This window comes from Branchiostoma floridae, chromosome 1 (genome assembly GCF_000003815.2).
Source record: "Branchiostoma floridae strain S238N-H82 chromosome 1, Bfl_VNyyK, whole genome shotgun sequence".
In the NCBI taxonomy this organism is placed as follows: domain Eukaryota; kingdom Metazoa; phylum Chordata; class Leptocardii; order Amphioxiformes; family Branchiostomatidae; genus Branchiostoma; species Branchiostoma floridae.
In genome coordinates this window covers 6,479,485-6,501,048 of record NC_049979.1, presented here as the reverse complement: position 1 = coordinate 6,501,048, position 21,564 = coordinate 6,479,485, and the positions used below count along the sequence as shown (strand labels likewise).

Genomic DNA, 21,564 nt, shown 5'->3' with positions numbered 1-21,564 from the left:
ACTGTGATACACCCCTGCTGGCAAAACTTTGTACTCATTCAGACTTAACTATGTAGTTTTTTTGCCTTTTGATCAGCAAATACATAAGCAATTGTTGTACACTAAGTTTGGTAAAATCAACAAATGGCAGACGACTAAGTCAAGCCAGGTGGGAATATTACCATTATCTACATTTTCATTCACTCATAAAGAATTTACAGAAACTTGAAACTTTGTAGGACCATAATAATGAGTTCCCAAATGTGTCAGTCCCAGTTCCAGCACTTCAACACATACATACATACATGGATCAAGGCCATTATATATGTTCTTGCACTGACAAGTCACACACTGAAAAAAAGCACACAAGAAAACAGTTCTGCACAGGCTATTCCATTTAATAGGGACTACATGCCATAACATACAAGAGTAGACCTATCTTGATTCTTCAGCAGCTGACACTACTTCGTTCTAGGTCTGGTACATCACAACAGCCTGTAACCATTATTCTTGCCTAATAGCTGACTACAGTAGGATCAGGTCTTGGATACACATGCTGGGTGCTCCAACAAAGATCACCTCACACTTAACCTAGCACTGGTAGGACAAAAGATTTCCATGACATTCTTCATAATCCTGGGGACATTTTGCAAAATAATCACCACTTTAAGGAATTTCTTTTTGTCAAACACCTTATCATATGCCACCATACCATCTTCTATGATACATCCATCTGTATCATTATATTTTAAAAGCTTCTCCGCACAAGCTGGACTAAGTATATCTGCTGCTAGAAGCCACAACTAGTGATGGCTAGTGTCCCCACCATCCTGAACACCCTGCTCTCGGAGCAGACAAATATGTTGCAACTGCTGAAAAATTGTGGCAATTTCAATTTACAATGTCGAATAGTTTGACCAATAAACTCTTATTTCAGAATTTTTTAATTGACGCAAAAACACATTTTATGTGAACGAAGGTGATCAGCATGGGATGGGCACAGGATAGCCATACATAATGCTGTTTATCTGCAAAAACCAACATAGAAAGCTTATATATAAGATTACAATCAATCAAATCATCACACAAAACATTCTTTCTCCATTTAATCATATCTCTAACATAACCTACATCAAAATCATCTTGTAAACCAAAAAGCATAAAGAGATCAACATGATATCAAACACAAATTACTCCATATTCATACAAGTTGAGTGAAAACAAATTCATCAAGACAACAGCTAAAGTCACAACATACAGCATCTTAAGCACTAAGGGCTCTGCTCAGCAGTTGGTGTACATGGAATTAATTTTAAGATCATTGTAACCACGTAATTATCATAAGTGGACAAGGTTCCTCTATATATGCCCACATACACAAAATCTTGACATCTATATGTATGTATAAAAAAAAAATATAAGGGCCCGGTAGCTGAAGACCAATCACATATAGCACGAGTGTCACAAGCGATTGTGACATTATCATCTGCATTTGTGTTTGTTATTCAGAAATGTGGTACATGTGAGTCTGTCATGTTCATGTCTGTCAGAAAAGCATACATTAAAATGAACAGATTTTAAGATATAAGGAAACTTCCTGTTATGTCAGCTCCACAGATGTCACACTGGCCTGTCATCCTAGTTTCCACTAGGTTCACCTCAATTTGGATGGATGAGATGTGAAGGACCGACACACTGGATCTGACAGTGAAATGGGTGCTTCCCACCAAGACTGGTCTAACCGAACTTGAGGCACTGGACAGGTGACTGCCACACAAGAACAGAATTGCACAGCTGGCATAGCAATGACAATGATTAAAATTAATAATACATTATGCATTAAGCCTCGAGTAGCAGAGTTTGTCTTTACACCAGTAGGTAGAATTGCAATGATCCATATAATCATTGTAGAGTAAACCCAGTGCTCTATTATGTAGTAAAGACAGATGAGAATGGTCAGCAGCTTTTGAACAGTGTTGTGTGCAACATGTTTGTCTGTAGCACTGCCATGCAGAACAGGATGGCCAGAGTAGTTGGGAGCACTCTTGTGTAGAGATGGATGGTAAGACCAGACAGATTATTACTGAGTACAGTCAAAGAAGGCAGCAAAGTAGCATACATGTAGAATAGGATGTAACTTTGTACAAAAGCTGGTGCATAGAACAGGAAATGATAGTACAACACAGAACTGTTACACTTAAATATTCTGACCTCCTGACAAGACCAGCAACATCAAAGCAACAGAGACTACATTGTAGCTGACTGTCACAATGCCAAGTTCATTTCGTTCTTCCACTTTGTCTCAGTTGTTTGAACTTCACTGAATTTGGTAACTTCTGTGGTAATTGAGTCAGGACTATGTATTCTTGATGCCAAGCTTTCAAAATTCAAATTTTGCAAATTGCACATCAAATCACTTGGTCGATGGTATCCAGTTACCAAAGTTCGCCTTCTGGTCTGAAACAGCCACTCTTTTAATCCTGCCTTCCGAACAAAAGGCAAATGGTTGTCTATGACGATCCAGGGATGGGGGTGCAGTGTATTGACTCGCATTCACAGGGACAGTGAGGTGTGGTAAAGATAACAGAAAGGTCATCATACTTTCATCAATACTCCATTCTAAAGCTATGACAAATTTGGCATTCATCAGCACCCATAGTGTTCAAGTGTGGAGCAAAAAAATCCTGTTGGGCAGTTGTCAATTGTCCATGACATAGTGAAACCCTTATAGCTTCACTGATACAACACCTGTGAACATGGATACATGTAACTGAAGACTGGAGTATCCTGTGCTGTTTTGTAAAGTACTTGGATACACGGCTATCATCTGAGTAATAGGTAGGATTCTCTTTAGCTACATGCAACAGGCAGGGAATGACAACACCATAATGTCACTGGCTTTAGCATACAGCTTAGTACATGTATATTATATCCACCTGTATACTAGACTCACCCCTACACCAGACATACCCATCACAGATTGTGTACATACAGGACTCATTGCTTACACACAGGGCTAGTAACATTATCTTACAGGAAACTCTACAGTGGGATCTTTCCTTTTTACATTGAATTGCGATTTCCAGGCAGCTATCCCTATCGAATGTACACTGTAATCATTTCAGATGCATCCATCAACATGTACAGTAGGGGGAAATTCTGTCACATTCCACCATGAAGTCTTAATGAAACCCTCTCAGATCAACCAAATATGTAGTGCTGAAACGGTCAAGAAACAATTCTTGGTCCAGTACCTCTCTGGCTGCAAATACCAGTTTCTTTCTGAGAGATGACTTTTGGCAAGTTGATTTCAAATTTCAAACAGGTTGACCCCATACCAAAAACTGCCTTCATAAAGAAAATACTAGAAAACCCTGCTGAATAATACATTTAGTAGAGTTTCCCATGTTTTTCTTAAATGCTACCCTTGAATCCTGGGGTACAACACAACTGCATTAAAGCTTTTTCACACAAATAGCTTTGGCAAAAATTACTGGGCAGGCAACTCCCACCCTAAGGTCCGATGGAAGCTGTGAAATTTCACCAACAACACATCCACAAAGCCACCAGTCTGAAACAGTGTCTCGTACTTCCTACAAAAGGATGCACCAGGTCTAGTTTGTAGTAACATTGGTGACATTTGCATTATTTACAGCAAGCCAAGTACAGTATTTCTAATTTACATTGAAGAAGTCTGCCATATACAGAGACGAAGTTTACAAGTCGTACTGGATCCAGTGTTTGTCATCCATAGCAAAGAGACTCCTCAGTCATTCAGCAAGATTGACGACAGTAAGAGGGAAGATCATCAAAGTAGTGTTGGCAATGGTAAGACCTGCAAGCATTCTGACCAAAGCTCTGTACCAGTTTACCACCACTGATAGAGTAACTCTGTTGTGAGACAACAGGTGCTGTGCCACAGAGAGTGTTGTTTAGTCTCCATCTCATTCACCACAGACCATAGGCATATGGCCTGCATACAGACCACTGGATCATCTTGTGAAATGAATCTACATACAGTTTCCAAATCAGCCAATTTGGGGTGTACCGTGGATGTTACTTTTGAGCCTACCAGATTCCACCATGTTCCAAACTAAGCTCTTTTTTTGCCTGACCTAAAATGAAACAAAAGCACACTATGATCCAGAAGGTTCATGTCCTATTTTCACTGCCTACAATTACAATGATGCTGAGCCATGGCTATGTCTTGGATGATTCCGGGTTACGAACAACTTCCTTTGCCTTAGCTCCCATTCTCATCAAGTTATGAATCACGTTATGAAAGCTCTAATGCAGTGTGAACATCCATTTATCATTGCCAACTTTGTGGAACCAAAGTTAGCAAAAATGATTCTGACCCAAGGTTTGACTTGCTGGGAGACATCAGAGACATCAGAAAATATGCATTTTGTGAGCTGAGTTGGATCCACAGGTGAAATGTACCATCTGTTACATGTTTCTGAATTAAGCATACAGTGAAACAAAAAAAACAACAAACAATTTCTCATTCACATCACTGCACATAAATAATCACAAAGATATCATCTCTTGGAATACCACCATTCATAGGAAGTCTACATCATACGAAGTCATCCCAGGCATTTTTTGTGCAGGCTTTTCCAAAGTCTGCCTTTTCTCTCAAGTTGTGACTAACATTTAAGGATGCACTGTACAAAGCTAAAGTACTTTTACTCCCAGACAATTTCTACCCTTCCAATTATCACTTAATTATTGAATCTAGACCAAAGGGCAGTACGCAGCTAAAGAAGCATCTTCCCACCCTGGCCATCATGTCCCGCCATGTCTGCAGCCGACATGGAAAGCCATGATGGGTGTTCTATACCCAGATGATCCCAGGTCGCATCTCACAGAAGTATGGACATGTACATCTAGAGTTGAAGAGGAAGGCATTGGTTGTGAATCTGATCTGACCAACACATTCAATATCAATGGTAAGAATGACTTTTTTTCCTGTAAAATATCACAACCAATCCTTTGACATGTCCACCTGCTGAAGAGCTGGCCTGGTAACCCCCCAGTCCTTACTGATTAACACAGATATATGTACCACCATCAGTCAAGCAAGCACTCACCTGAAGCTGGCAAAAAAAACAAAAAAACAAAGGATCCATTTGCCCTTGATACAATACCAACATCATCAAAACATAGATGGAAAAATTAGACCCATTTTTATATATATGAGGCAAATACAAGCTATAGATTATAAGTAATAGTTGTTGATCACAGTGTGGTGTACTGCATGGTAGAGTTGAGCACAGGGGTACTGTGTAGGTGTGGTGATTCCACATGCTCCAGCTGCAGCTGCATCTGGATGGGTGCACCTGGCAGGTGTCACCATGAATCTTCACCATTGGCATTCTGAAATGGAGTAGAAGGTATCAATGCATTGGGATATACAGGGGACTGTCAATATTGCGTCTGCTTGTCAGTTTAGCCTTAGTACTGTACCCGCATCAGTGTGGTGCAAGCGTGATGATATTACAACTGATTCCATATTGAAAAGTACATTTTAAGATATTATTCATTCATGCCAGCTTTATTCTAATGATTTGCACAACAGGAAAAACAACTTCATTCCTATTACTTCCATACATCCATAAGCCCAGGGTTATCATTAGGATTATGTTAGGGGAGGGCCACCCCAAAGCTAATATCCCACAGGTAATCCTTCCAAAAGACTAGTGGATTATACCACAATGTGAAGCTAGAGGCTGTTTAAGCCTAAAGTTTGGATAAGAATTGGGTTGCTTATCATGAACAATTCAAATGCAACCAATTGTCACTCTAGGTTGGGACACCCACTTCTTGCAAACAAGGGATCTATTTGGGAAGACCTGGTTGTGAGGATTAGCTTTGAGGTGCCCAGTCATGTTGGAATATAATTTATGTCTACTATAAAAGAAATGAAAAGGTATAAACCTTGAAAATTGCTTTTTTTTCTTCAAAACACAAAATTCTTTTGTGCTCCTTTAATCATGTTGCCCTATATATCAACAGGCAAACATAATAGCAGCGACACTACTGATTCAAATAAAACCACTATTCCCTATGATTTTGTTGCCTGTTACCTTGACTGTGAAGGATTATTCATGCAAATTTACCAGACATCTTCATGCTGATGATACAGCAGGCAAAAAAAACCTGTTAAAACTTAAAGGGACAATGTGCCAATGCTTCATGTAGGAACCCTTCGGGAGGTGAAATCAAGTATCTCAGAGTCTATGAAGGTGGAATTGTGGGTAGAACAATCATGACAGTTTTAACTTGAAAGTTCATCTCTGTTGGTAGAAGTCATTATTGAACTAGTTTAACTGTAATATCCAACACAAAAATTGGACTCACCCAAATTTTCGACTGAACAGCACCAGTCTTCGTCAAGGAATGAACAATCCACTGCTGCCGTGACGTCACGTTATGCAGAACAGAGACAGTGGGCGCCATAGACTTCCTGCAACTTATGATCCACTGCTCACTGAGTCATATGTTCTATATGCATAACGTGACGTCATGGCAGCAGTGGATTGTTCATTCGTTGACAAAGACTGGTGCTGTTCAGTCCAAAATTTGGGTGAGTCCAATTTTTGTGTTGGATATTACAGTTAAACTAGTTCAATCATGACAGTTTTACATCATCACCTTAAGTAAAAAAAAATAGAGGCTACTTGAAACAACAGGGTCACTACAAGGTCTACTTCTACTGTTACATCTGAACTTGGACCTACCTGTTCCGAATCTTCCTGAAAATCCGAGAGAAAGAAAAGCAATCAACTTGGTGTGATTCGGACACCAGGGTTCACAAGAAGCATGACACACAGATGACTACAGTGTTACACAGGCTAACACATGCATGGATAGTGTCTTTCACCCACCTATACACCATGCGATCACCCTATTACCATCATACATCTTTATGAACAGATCCCAATCAACTCTTGACAAAGTCCAGGTAAACCTTTTTTTTCTGTGTTGGAGAGCAAGTTCAATTTCATCTAGTTTGCAGATACAAATGTGGTTAAACCTTGACTTTGATATGTTCACTAGGTATTTCGTAAAAGACCAGTAAAGGGAGAAGTAATCATGTGCAACTTTTCTTAAATTCTGATCACAGAAACAGTTATAAGGGTATCACTTTGGAGGTATGTGCCTTTTCAAGACAAAGGTTTAACAAGTATGCAGTTTGTAATTGCAGTCAAAATTCATGTACCAGGACCATTCTCCTTACACAATTTTGCTTTTCAGAGAGATTAAAAAAAATGTAATAAAATAAAAGGTGTGGAACTGTGCCGGAGAAATCGGCTCTGAATACTGCTCCATCTACTGAAATGAAATGAGAAGTAGGATTGTTGATACCAAGAGTACTACACATGGTGAATAGGTCAGTTAAGAAGGGAGAGGGCAACACTAAGGCTCCTCCCTGCTTTACTTACCCTCAACTAGGGGTCGGGGTCAGCCTGAGGCTCTTTTAACAATTTCATGGGTTTTAGGAAAGTAGAGCGTAGGTACCGACCCTGTAGGGGCCAGAAGGAAACCACACTCACAATACATACTGTGTCAGGGTTTGGGGGGAGGGGGGTGCAGCGGCTCAGCTGACTTATGCCATGCGAGGTAGCTCATGCATTAAGTACGCTTCAATTTTCCACAAGTCTTTTAAATGCTTTGTTTTACAGCTGTCACAATGTTTTATGTAATAATAGAGCCAGAAATTTCCTATAATATACCAATTAGGAACAGGGAAACCTTGGGAAGACCTACTTTAAACATCTCTATGTAACACAGAATTAAATGCTGTCTGAAAAAGCTTTCAGGCACAGTAACTTGTGTAGGGAGACATGCAACTGTTTAACTGCGAAAAAATCATGATGATAATTTAGGCAAGGCAGAACATGCAGCTAATTGAGCTGAATGCTGTTTGGTCACTGATTTTTATCACAGCAGCAAAATTCTTCTGGGTATACATCAGGGCTTCTTAAAAAGGTCTCAATTTTCATTTTGTGTTTCTATGTTTTCTGTAAAATTACGAAATAAAGGACACTTTCAATGTTACAACCTTACTTGTGGCTACATACAACATAGGTCTGGACGATACTATCACAATTTATATATCTTCACCCAGCACATGTGCTCAGACCACTACCAGCACAATAACACATGCAGGGAAGGACGGCACCTAGACGCAGCTACAACACCATGTAACACATGCAGCCAGGGACAACACACAAAAGCTGGCCATGTCAGACTAAGGAGCTATACTCACGTCATCAGGCCTGGTGTTGGGGCAAAGTCTGTGCAGGATCTCCTCAATGGTCTGCCGTCTGCACAAAACAAGAAAACAACAAATTCATCAGTTAACTTCTGCATGACATGCCCCAAGAACAGAAATATGTCACAGGGTTGAACACTATTGTTCCCTTGCAAGGGTTAGACGTTTTGGGAAGTCGTTTTGGTCTGATTGCTGATCTCCATCCGCCTCTGTCTTGCAAGTCAAGTTTCCTGATATCTTCATTGACACTGTCTACCCTTCTCCTCTTGGGGTGCCCACGTGGGTTCTGGCCCACTACAAATAAGTGAATGTACAAGTTTTCTAAAATCAACTTATCCTGTTGGGCAAGTACAACAAAAGATTTATTTGCCCAAAGCAACTTTTCACTTGCCCTAAATTAGCAGTGAACAGGGAAAAAACAAATAGATCAGCACATGCAACCAGCGAGAAATTTATTGGGGAGTGAGGGGGATGCACTCCTGGAAAACTCTTGCTTACCCGATCAAGTCCGAGCAAGTGGGGTAAGACCCGAGCTTGTCCGAATGGTACTTTCACTTGCCCTGGACAATCGGACTATTAGACTTGTCCAACCCTGTGACACCAACAACATTCACACAGCAATAGCCAACTTTACCTGTCCCTAGTAACATTCCTTGGTGTCATACCAGAGTTCCTTGACCCTGGCAAAATGTAAATGTCCAAAGTAACATTCTTTTGTGTCTAAAATCAAATTTGAAGGAAGCACCATAAAGGAATCAATTTTAGTTTGACACAAATTAAAAATCTGCGAACAAGGTTTGACTATGTTGAATATGACTGGACAGAAGAGTACTTCAATGCACATTTCTTGGGGGGAAGTGTTTATTTCTTTTTGATGAGTCTACACATAACTATTCCTTAACAGAAGTCATTTCATGAAAGTATATCTGAACCCAGGAAAGCAAATCAGGGTACACTGAACTCAAGCCCATGCAAAGGCATGTCAACAGAACTATTTTGTAGCTGTTGGTAACAAAGGGACCTGTCACTCGCCCCCTCAGCCTCTGATGTTGTCATGGAACCTGACCCTTCACACAATGACCGAGAGAGCAGTGCCTTTCACATGACCTGCCATGATTGGTGAAAGTTTTTATTGGTCGGCTATGTTTTCTAATGCTGGCCCAGACTGGTCTTCTGGTTATAAAGGTTGAAAATTCACCTTGGTTCCCAAAATTGAGTTCCATAGATGAATGTACATGGTGATTGTTTGAACTCTAACCCCTCCGAAAAAAATCTTCCTGTTAAAATCCTATTTTACTACTATAGCTACACTGCCAAGAAAACCTGTACCAACTTGTTACACAACAAATTTGAATAAGAACAGTAGATTTTCAAGAAGTAGGCCTTTGCTTGCATTACTTGTTAGTACAGATGGAACAGAGATGGCACACAAAGGGTCATGTTCCAGTCCCTTTCTGCTCACATCTATATGACATTTCTGCGAATTTTTAAAGAGGCAAACATATTCAAGTACTATTGCGCATTTATCAAGTTACCTGTACCTATCTATTCCTGTCTTGAAAAAAATTTGTTCATGGCTGTGGGCTTTTTTAGACACCAGTCATGTTAATAAGGTCCTCCCTTCCAAGTCTGCAAGTTCCACTGGTTTTGAAATTAACCGAGCAATGATTGACTTACTTGGAGACCAGCCCGCCTCCTGGTGGGAGGCCTTCGATTTCCTCATAGCACAGCACGTGCATGATGTAGGCCAGGTCCACCTCACCCGGCTCGCTGGTGTTCACAATCTCTGCAGGAGAAAGGGATCAGTTTAATCTCCAAGTAGATCCTACGGTAGCATAGGATACTGTAAATGCATTTAAATTCGCAGGGATTTAATTTCGCGGTAGCGGGAAAAGGGACTTTTTGCTGTGGATTTAAGTTCCCGGTAACACCATAGACTGCAGACCATAATAGAAAAATGTTCGCGGTGGTTTTAAGTTCGCGGTGAAGTGGTCACCGTGAAAACTGCAACATCAATCCACCGCGAACGTTTCTGCATTTACAGTAGTATCAAAAGCTGCCCGAGGAGTGACGCAGGCCTAGGAGTGAGTTTGGCTACCAGGGATCTGCCGTCACTGAAACGGGGAGGAGTATTTCTATTCAACAATGGTGTTGCTGCCCCTCCCTGTGGCCATATTAACAGCTACACGGATATCTATATATGTCGCTAATGATTTTACGAGCGACTGATTTTACAAAAGACAGGGACCCACACACATCCCAGTGGGAAGTTAGCACCAAACATCGGAATCTAGAAAGCTGGTCATATGCGTTACAACGTGCACAGGGTATACAGATGCTATTCTACCTACTGGAAGTCACGAACAACCTTTATTTACTTTTAATGATATGGTTGACTCTATTTACAGAGCGATACAACATGAATTCTACACGTATACCTTACAAGCTCGTTGTGAAAAAAAGGTACATTTGAACAACAAGTTGTGTGCTCTTTCTGGCTGGCCCCAGGGGGTCATGCTGACCTTGAACTTAGCAAGCCTAGAGTGTCAATAACAAGGAACCTAGCCAGGGCAATCATGCATCACATGAGGAACTGAACAAACCCAACCCATGCACTCCATATGTTATGACTCAGATTGTCTTTTACACAAAAACATGATTTCCCTCTGTATCTGCATGTATTAGACCTTGGAGCAAGATGGGAATTTTGGTCACAGTGGACATTTTAACAAATATATATGTATCAACTGTCAGAGCTGACAACTGGGACTTTAGTATTCTCTGTATATTACATTCCAATGACATTTTACAAATATGTTCAACCTTGTCCTGAGGTAAACTAACTGCAGAGTGTATGTTTTTTATCTGCCTTCAAACAGTTATTCACTCTATTCTTTAACAGATCTACTTGACAAGCAGAAGTTAACCATACACTGCTATCCTCCTCGTAAAGTCTTCACAATAAAGTCATGTCTGCCAGCCAGATAATATAGCCGATAAATAATACATTCTGTCACTATGCATGTAGTTATGGCGTGGTGAGATATAACCATGGCAGTGACCTTTCAGTGAGACAATCCAGGAAGATCGTTCCTTTATTTCATGACGTAAGCAGCCACACCTAACTGTCGCCCACACTGCGTAGGTAAAACACGACCTATTACAGCATAGGTCATACATGTATTCATGTCCTGTCTGTTGCGTATACAGCAGATATGTATACATGTCATGCTCTGCTTCGTTAGGGGTGACTGATCTTGAATTTGAAATTCAGGAACAATTTTGGAGCAGATACCCCAGTTGAACCCACAACAATATACATGTATATGTGGATATTAAGACTTTGGATGACAACAAACGGGAACACTGTGTAACACTCAGCAGCCCAAGTTTTAACAAGGTTATCCAACATTTATCCACAAACATTTATTTGTTGCTTCTTGGATTCGCCTGTACATTATTTTCCATTTTGAAAAAAAAAATTAAGTCCAGAAAAAATAATACAGGTTTTGCTATCACAAACATGTAAATATTGCCTTTCAAAGCCACATACACATAATTTCAGTCTAAAAAAATGGCTATTAGTCAGAACAGCAGTAACAAATAAAAGGAAGGGATTCATTGCGTGAAACATGCCATTAAAAGCTGAAAACTTGAATGATCCTGTTGTTTTTTTGTGTTATTCCAGCCATATATCTTCACCCCAGACCTTTTGAAAAAGTTTTTTTCGACCTGTCGGTCCAATTTTTCCTGAAATAAAATCCGAGAAGCAACAAACTGGTGGGGCCAAACCTCTACAGGTGTGTTCTCACCTCCAATCCTCCTCTCCAGCCTCTCGTCCAGCTCCCCCTCCTTCTGTATGGCCTCCTGCGACACCTTGGGAGCGTTGGGGAAGGCCAGCAGCACGATGGACATGTTGTCTCGACTCCCCTGCAATACAAAATCAGCTCCAAGTTCAACAAAAATAAAAACCAGAAATACCTTTATGAAGGTTAGGCATCCAGGTACAATATTCAGATACAATTCAATCTCTACAACAAGATAAAAAATGGAGATTTACTGCTGGATGTTTCGAGTGACATGGCAGAATGAACAGGCAGAACAATTCAATACAAGTACTGTTCTGCCAGTTCATTCTAGTGACGCTGAAGAAGAGCGATGGATGTCACACGTAACGTCTGAAAGTAAATCTCAGCTTTTTATCCAGTTGTAGAGATTGAATTGTAGCTGAAAAAACAGTAATATTAGGGCATATTTAGCTTTCCTGAGACTATATGCAATGTCCAACATTACAGTACCTTCCATTTTTTTAATTGTTAACTTTTACTGTATTCATTCTAATTTCTTTCAACATCGATATTCCACTTATTTAGTGGCCAAGCTTCCGCAAACCAGAATACTTCCTTCAACAGGCCTTGAAATACCACCTGCATATGCAGGTTAGTGCAGGTAAAATTTGTTGTGTCAACCTGCACTGGTCCATGTATTGGGTTTTATACATAAAATGTACATGGATTCAATTTGTTATTACCTGCATTGACTGTTACCACCCATAGTGTATGAAAGAAAAAATAGCAATGGTTCCTGAAAAATTTTAGTCTGATCCATGCTTCCTAAATTCAGAGTGGTGCAGGTAAGATTTGTCTGGTGCAGGTAATTCTCAATGTTACCTGCACTGGTGCAGGTATGCGGAAAAATTATTTCAAGCCCTGCTTCAAGAAATCATCTGTTCACTATGTATAAGTCAGGGGAGGTCTGCGAGATCAGGGAAACAAAATGGCAGACTTATCACAAGACTGGAACACCTCCTGTTTACCTAACCTATGCTACAGGGTACGCCCACTGACGTGATGAGCTATTTATAGCCAGTCAGGCCAGGAAGGCTGAACAATACCTTTCACCTTCTGTGAATGGCAATCATCTGATCCTACCAACCCCAAAAACGGCGGGAAAACTTCTTGCTTTGTTGGCTGACTGAATAGTTGCATCATGCGGGTACACAAACCAAACATTAGTGCTGTGTTGTTACTAAGCAGCTCTAAAAACGTTAACACGTGTAGCAATATTGCTACTGTATTCCATGTTGTTATCACATAATAATATACAGCTTCAATGAACGGGGAGGATTCTCAGTCATAGGATGTTCAAAATAAGACAGGGCTCGAAATACTGGGTGCATGTGCATCCAGCTGCACCCAAAATTGGAGCTGTGCACCCAATTATTTTCTTAGGTTTAAGTATGTAAAGATATCAAATATACTAGTATACATCATATTCCTGACATCTAAGTGTTAGAAAGACAATAAAAATGGCTGTCATGGTACTTGTTTAAGAACTTGATAGCTTGTAACTAAGATTTATTTTTAGGTTATTACTTAAATTTAAGTGGTGCACCCAATTTTTTAAGCTGGGTGTACCAGTGCACCTAATCCCAAAAATGAATTTCGAGCCCTGTAAGACCAACGCCCTGTGGACAATAGGCTCCAACTTACTAACTTCATAAACTATAACAATATGAATATTTGCCAGATGGATGTAAGGTTACAGCTAGATCCCAGACTTTTGATTCAAAAGCAAGGTTGCTAATGACTGAACCATAAAAGCTACTAGTAATAGCAGTATGATCTATAAAGCTGCAGTTATACAAATTACATCTGCATTAGAACAAGTAAATTATATAACCAGTATAAGAGTATGAATCGTTTAAGTATGATTGTAAGCTTCAAAAGGACTTGTGTGATGAGTTCTGCATAGCTAATGCCCAAGATTAGGTGGTGTTTCATATGGGTCTTTGCATTGCAAGGCCATGTAAGGTCAGGGAGAAATATCCTGACAGGTACATGTACTTTCAGTAATCAGTACTAATATATTAATTTATGTAGGCAGTTTGAATGTGGTGTTACCAGTATTGTTTCTACATTATATCAATCATGTCAACTCACATTCACCAATGCAACAACTTGTTATATCTCAGATTCCACAACTTTAACCCTTGTCCTGCTGGCTTTCTATACCAAAACTCGCCCCCACTGCTGGGGTTCCCAGACCCCTTTAAAACAAAGGGTACTAGTTTGATTTTGCTTATTTTTAGTCACTTTACCTTACACTAACCCCATAAAGGTATATATCATTGTAAAGCTAACAATGTGTACTTTCAAGAAATGTTGCATACATTTACAATTCTATCAGTCATAAGGGTTTACAGTGGCAATAAAACAATAAAACACACTTTTTCATTAAACTTTTGTATTCTACTTTCATATCATACATTTCCAGTGTCAATTTCTTGACTACAATCTATCTTAAGACTTCTGACAACATTTTCTTGCCCATGTGAGAAAAAAAATCATGCAGGTATTGCTACAGGTGAGTTAATGCTTGGACATTGTCCTTGGTGCTGAACTGGCTTTTCTGTCTAACTACTATACTTAGTTGCGTCCCCGCCACTACCGCGCGCGAGTGTTACGTACGTATCCTGGACATACCCCCAAAACTACAATAGTGTTGCGCCGCAAATAGAACATGCATGTGCAACAACACAATTGTAGCGCGCCGCAGGACTAGGGTTAAATCTAAAAAAAATCATTAAATGCTTATCACTCTCAAACTAGACTTTAAAAATTTTTTTGATTGTCCAACAAATGTCTTCAAAAACTTATGCTCCCTGCCCACAGTTATATTGGCAGAGGTACAAACTCATCAGACAGTTGCTCCGTCAGTGTGAGCATCCCAGCAGGCCTCATGCTGGGACCCAGCCTGGTATGCCCAGCATGCAGTGTGCCTGCATCACTGTGGACTGCCAATAGTGAGGATCCCGGCCATATATGGCCTCCAACCGCCGTAGATAGAGAGTTTCATATCATATTCAGACTCCGTATTGCCACATCCTAGACAGCACACTTACTGTCACACAGTGACGTTACTGATGTACTATTCAGGTAGCTTGCATACCAGGAGCTTTCCAGGAGCTCCAAACCAAAGGTAAACAGCCTCAAGTCAAAGCAAAATTTATACCCCATACACCTGTCCACAAAGAAAGGACAGGACCAGAGGGAAAACCAAAGCTCAAGACATTCCTTTGCCTACAAACAAAAATACAGAAAGAAGATAATACATCAGTTGTATGACTGTGTGTTATACATCAGCACCGGTACCTTGATTATTGAAAATGTGTATCCATTTTACTGAGACCTAAAAAATCTGAATTGACATTACCACTATAAAATGTGTTGTGCCTCTAGTGTCCTGTGCCAATTGATAAGGGACATTTTGGAAAAGATGACCACCCATACAGCCCTATCAATGGAATTCTAGCTATCTTCCATTGTGATATTTATAGAATTTAACACTAAAATGTTACAATCTAAGATCTTAATAGGGCTCAAGGAGATTAATATCATTCAGATTTTTATAGCTATTAATAAAACCCAAGATCAACATCATTTTCTTCATAGAAGTACAAAGTAAAGTGGTCTAACTGGTGATGACAGGAATGTAGGATGGGATGAAAAGTGGTCAACCAATTGGGTAAGTTGTAAAAAAAAAATGAAATAGATCTAATACTAGTATATATCATAAATTGTCACCTTATATTCTATTAGTCTTTCTGCAAGTTGATGTTCATGCATTTGGGGCATACAACAAAATTTATTTCTAAACTCTCGCACCCTTTATACCATCTGAAATGACCTTGTACAAACTGCAAACCTGACAATCAAATTAGCTTGGACAAACACTCAGTATACAATACTGTAAATGCATTTAAGTTCGCGGGGATTTAATTTCGCGGTAGCGGGAAAAGGACTTTTCGCGGTGGATTTAAGTTCGCGGTAACACCATAGACTGCAGTCTAATACCATGATAGAAAAATGTTCGCGGTGGTTTTAATTTCGCGGTGAAGTGGTCACCGCGAAAACCGCGAATATTAATCCACCGCGAACATTTCTGCATTTACAGTATATGTTTGTCCCTGCTAAGGCCTAGGAAAAAAACTTTGTGTTTCTTGTTGCCCTACCTACCCTAGAAAAACCTGCCGACCCTAGACTTTTTTGTTTTTTTTGGTGGGCAGTGCAGTCACATAGCTTCCGGTTAGAATTTTTATTCAGCCTGCTTCCTATTGAAGTAAAAACACTGCTAAAAACACTATCCAATGATAAATGTATCCATTATGCAAGTTTGACTTTGAAAGACACTTAGTGTCCTCATTCTTTCACTTTAATTTGTTCAACTGTATTATAATTTGTCACCCTAGTAGAGATTTGACCAGCCTAAAACAAAATCCTACCAACCCCAATTTTTTTTCAGGATAGAAACAGGAAAACACAACATTTTTTTTCCTAGGCCTTATCAAAACATTCTGGTCACTGTGGTTAGCCAGACCGGAAGCTGTCTGTTACAGTGGCTTGTTGGGAACCAATCAGAGCATGACTAGAGTTCCACAACTAGGTAACAATATTCCCTATCAAACTTACCTGGACAGCTTCACAATTGTAGCTGTTTACTTGTCAGGGCTTGAAATACCACCTGCATGTGCAGGTTAGTGCAGGTAAAATTGGAGCTGTGCAGGTATTTCTCATGTCTACCTGTACCTAAGGCAACACCAATTTAATTTCTTGGTTCACGGATTTTTTCATAAAAAATATGGAGCGAGAGGGCGAAATAAAAATAAAAATTGTAAAATGGTTGGGGTAAAGGTAATGGCTAATCCAAAACATGAAGAAAAAAAGTTTTCAGCTTGTAAAAAGTACAAAAACACTATTATTGTACAGTAACAGCACCTGTACCCACACTTTAAGGAGCTTATAATATAAAGGCCAATTTGCTACACCAGAAAGTTGGTGAATGGTTTCATTAATGGTGAAAATTTGCTGAGTGGTAATTTTTATTTTCATTTTTTTCCCCAAAAAATAGGAGCGAGCGAATCCGTGAACCAAGGTTAGGAATTAAATTGTTGTGGCCTAACCTGCACTGGTAGATGTACTGAGTTCTATACATTAATGTCCTGTCATGTAGGTGTACATGGATTGTTATTAGCTGCATTGACTTTTACCACCTATAAAGTATAAAAGAAAAAAATAGCAATGGTGCCTTAACAATTTTAGTATGATCCATACCTTCCTAACTTTAGAGTAGTGCAGGTAAAATTTGTCTGGTGCAGGTTATCTTTGAAGTTACCTGCACCAGTGCAGGTATGCAGAAAAAATTGAGCCCTGCTTGTACATACATTTGGCACTACACTTCCCAGGATAAGGACTAAAAACCTTAAGATTCCTTTCTCAGATACATTTGTGGTACACATGTATTAATGTAAAATACTAGTGCATGATATACGTTTTTGCCAGTGCCTCCTGTGTAGACATGGTGGCCCTGTTATGATAAAATGCTGTACATATTCCCACACCCATTACTGCCAGACAGAATTTTCTCATGCATTAACCACACCCCTCATAAACTGACAGACATGTTTTTGTCAAAGACACTTGTTTCTGGATACATAAAAGTCCATTTTTAACACATTTCTTTGTTGGTACCAGTGCTGCTGAAGTAGACCTGCCTTGACATTGACAACAAGCCAAATCACTTGGCAGTATCAATGTGTGTTAGCTAAAAATGGTGAGGCAGCTGTAGTTGTTTTAGCTGATAGGAACACATGATGTCACTGCTCTACAATGCTGGGGTAAGCTCCACTCTGAACCATCATCTCATCAATGCCTTGGCTAGAGTAGATAACAACTTGCACAGTTATAATTACATATTTTTCACACATTATGTTACTGACAATGTATATATTTCTGAGTACAATTTACAAAGGAACAAAATATACATATCCTACTAATAAAAAAGTCTTTCACTTAGACCACACATGTCATTTGTTATATCTGACCATAATAAACAACTGTAATATGAAGTATTTATAGCAACTTTATATAAGAAAAAAACACAGACACTGTTATCATCCACTTGTCATTATGCACCATTGGCATTGTCAGTTATGCAAATTCATGACAAATATTCAAACACCATTGTATCTTGGCTTTAATTCAACAAAACATTTCTGTTTATAATGACTCAGCAAATCTACATTACACCAGACAGTTTTAGCACAAATACATCTTAACTTCCCTTTTTATAAGAGAAACACTTTTGAAGTGCTAGATCAGCACTGCAGAAATGATAATCTATTCTGGATGTTGCTACAGCAATTTGACAACAATGCCAGGCCATGAGCCATGACTCATGGTTCCCCTGGTGTTAATTACTGTGCCTGCATTACCTATGCACAACTGGCCATAAACACCTGCCAGCCTGCACAGCCCTGACCTCCCAACAATAACAGGCATGAAACCACAGGCTACATTTCTCTTTGTTCTCCATCTCAAAAACTTGAAAATGAAAATTGAGAAGGGTATACACATGTAATGTACATGTTCATGTTAAGCCCCTCCCCCCAGGTATTATGTAACAACAGTGCTTATGAATTGACCAGCATAGCAAAATTGTCGCTGATGAAAATTGGAACATTGTGAATTTTTCCTTTGAAGATTATGCGAAACATACTGAATATCCTTGGAGATTCCTCTGGCCTCTGAAATTTGTGAAAACTCAAAATTGTCAAGTTCCTTGACGATCATCCATGGTCAATCCAACATCAGGCTAGGTAAGAGGGGAAACCCCTCACTTCACTTCAATCCTACATGTGCCTATATGGAAAACACACCTCGTTTTTCGGAAGGCATATGTACCTTATGTACCTTTAGTACTGTGATTCCAGCTGTGTGATTCTATTCATTCTTATCAGCATTTTCTTTAAATAGCAAAAGCTTCCTTCTCTGTAGCCATCCTAATCTAAATTTCCATATTCAGTCACCTCCATATAAATACTGTACATGACATGATCCTATTCCCTACTTCCTCACCCCTCCTCACTACTTATTAGTATCCCCTTTGAAGGAAACTGCTGGTTGATGTTTCCTTACAAGCTACAATGCAGTCTAAGTATGGTACAGTTGTGTACTGGTGTGGCTCATTCAGGTTCAGGTACAGAAGCAGGTCTTAAGATTTGGGCACAAGTACAGACCAACCCTGTATCTGAGCAAGCTACATGCACAGTACAGTTACGTTGAGCAGCTGAACTCACCTTGTACAGGCAGGTGTCCACCACTTGGTTTGCGATGCTCTCCAGGTTGTCAGTCAGCTGCATCCGCGACCGCACGAAGTCGCACACTTCATCATTGCTCATCACATCCCAGATCCCATCACAAGCCAGGACAACAAACTCATCTTTATCGGTCCTCTCTTGTACCGTGATCTCTGGCTCTGGAGAGACCAGCTGCTCACATGGACCTAGCCCATCTACACACTTGTACTCAAAATCACCTAGTGCACGGGAAACAGCTAGTGAACCATTGACTCTCTGGATCATAACACTACCACCGGCATTTTGAATGCGCTCTCTCTCTGTAGGGTGGAATGGCTTGTGATCTTTGGTGAAGAACTCACATTTCCCATTCCTGGATAACACACCTCTTGAATCGCCGCAATTTGCAAAGAATATGTGTGTGGGTGAGACAATGCAACACACTGCCGTGGAGCCGCTCTTGTCGACTCCGTTCTCTAGTTCTGGCAACGTCCTAAGTTTCTCATCCAGCAAAAGGAATCCTGTTCGAATTCCCTCCGACACATTTTCTACTGAAGGTGTGATCTGCCCCGCAGGCTGGTCAGTGCCTTTGAAATCTTTGTTGTTAGTGATAGAGTCCAGAAGGTTCTCTGAACAATACATAGAGACGTTTGCACCGGCATGACCATCATACACGGCAAAGAAGGACCAGTCCTTGAGACCGTGCGGCAGACCCAGCACCGACGTGTGGGAATCCTCCATCTCCACCCGCCATCCCTGCATGCAACTCAAACCAAACCTTAGCCCGTTCCCAGAACCGTGCTCGTTCACTTTCTCTGTCTTTGGCTTGTCCAGAAATGCCCCCATCCTCGTGCCAGTTCACCTGTGGAAACGGGACAAATATAAACCTGGTGAGTCAGAGTGACAACATTCGCATTGCACATAAAGAAGACAATGATGTAACGTACGATGACCCAGCAAATGACTGAGAGCACACACAAAGTTAAACCAGGTCTTTTGATGCCTACTCAAGCTTGGTACTTGTTGATTTACAATACATAGCTTTTTAAACCAACTTACCAAGGTATGATTATGCCAAAACTGTTGATTTCTACAGTTTACAATAAAACAGAAAACATCTGTCCCAAAACAAACTCCTCAAACTCTCTAAGCAATAAATATTATATCATGATTATGGACACAAACTTTATTTGGCTGGCACGAATGCAAGTCAAAATGTGTCTGCTGTTGAACTCTGATATCGTTTATCCTTGACTTGGACGTCGGCTAATAAAAGGCTTTCATATTCGGATAATTTACAAGGAGTAAAATAAAGAGTCACATCTGAATGTTAAGAGTGGGCCAAGGGTACTTGTTTGTTTCCCGGGAGACGGTATATGGGGATGGGACTGTAAAAGGTACCGTTCATACGTGACCTCGTCACTAGCTAGTGTGCTGACTGGGCTGGTGCAGTCTTTTCCTCCCCATGTAAACATTTCGCAACATTCATGAGGAGGCGTAATCCACGCTGGAAGAAAGCACTACGTCATCGCACGTCACACACGCAATATGCCGGACCGTCCGGACAGGGACGCGATTCTGCAATTTCTATTCTGGGGTTTTCGGAACCGAAACACACTGCCACTTTCGGTCTGACGGCTTATGAAGTCACCGATATCTTTGGCGGAAAGGTCGCCGAATGCCTTCCAGCACGGCGAGGCATAGGATCATAGCGATTCGGACAGCATGCGTTTGTCGGTCAATAGTCTCGTACGTCTACTCACCATTCCAGCTTCCCTTCAACAATGAGTCTCTAATCTCTCCTCTGTGTCATCAGCGCTGTCTGTCACTGAATTATGGGTTCTATAGTGCGGAAAATATAACTACATTCTTCTCACCCATAAGAAACGTTTCTCACCAGTAGCTGGGAGAACAAAATGGCGCCAACTTTTACTGTACGCATGTGCAAGAGCTGCTAATGTCCCGGATGTACGATGACGACAGAGGGTGGGTGTTGGGTTTGGGGGGAACTCACCTGGGACAATGAACAGGTGAATTAACAGGTGGAACCTTATATCCTCGTGCCGGCCGGTACAAATATGGCATACAAGTATAGGATAACAAGTGTAGGCGCATGCTTATCAAATCTTTTATCTTGTGCCTGCTTTATGATGACGGAAAAGATTAA

General features: G+C 40.3%; 1 protein-coding gene across 4 annotated transcripts; it reads right to left on the bottom strand.

Annotated features, from left to right (window-relative positions):
* Positions 1–356: 356 nt before the first annotated feature.
* Positions 357–21,350, bottom strand: LOC118407098 (protein phosphatase 1A-like). Of its 4 annotated transcripts, XM_035807625.1 has the most exons (8): positions 21,161–21,350; positions 19,398–20,259; positions 12,073–12,190; positions 9,938–10,046; positions 8,255–8,312; positions 7,428–7,508; positions 6,723–6,737; positions 357–5,358 (listed from the first exon to the last, which is right to left on the bottom strand). In XM_035807625.1, exons 2-6 carry the CDS (start codon positions 20,241–20,243, stop codon positions 7,434–7,436), a joined length of 1,206 nt encoding a protein of 401 aa, XP_035663518.1. In that variant the 5' UTR covers positions 20,244–20,259; positions 21,161–21,350; the 3' UTR covers positions 357–5,358; positions 6,723–6,737; positions 7,428–7,433. The 4 variants fall into 4 exon arrangements, with proteins under 4 accessions (XP_035663518.1, XP_035663447.1, XP_035663600.1 ...); XM_035807554.1 differs by lacking the exon at positions 6,723–6,737; XM_035807707.1 differs by lacking the exon at positions 7,428–7,508.
* Positions 21,351–21,564: the final 214 nt, after the last annotated feature.

Bases quoted from the DNA above. Each gene is read 5' to 3' on its own strand.
- LOC118407098 (XM_035807625.1), bottom strand. From the start codon at position 20,243: ATGGGGGCATTTCTGGACAAGCCAAAGACAGAGAAAGTGAACGAGCAC. The intron at 10,047-12,072 runs GTGAGAACACAC...TTTCTCCTGCAG, and splicing joins GCTGGAGAGGAGGATTGGAG to AGATTGTGAACACCAGCGAG. The intron at 8,313-9,937 runs GTAAGTCAATCA...TGTTTTGTGCAG, and splicing joins GGAGGCGGGCTGGTCTCCAA to ACGGCAGACCATTGAGGAGA.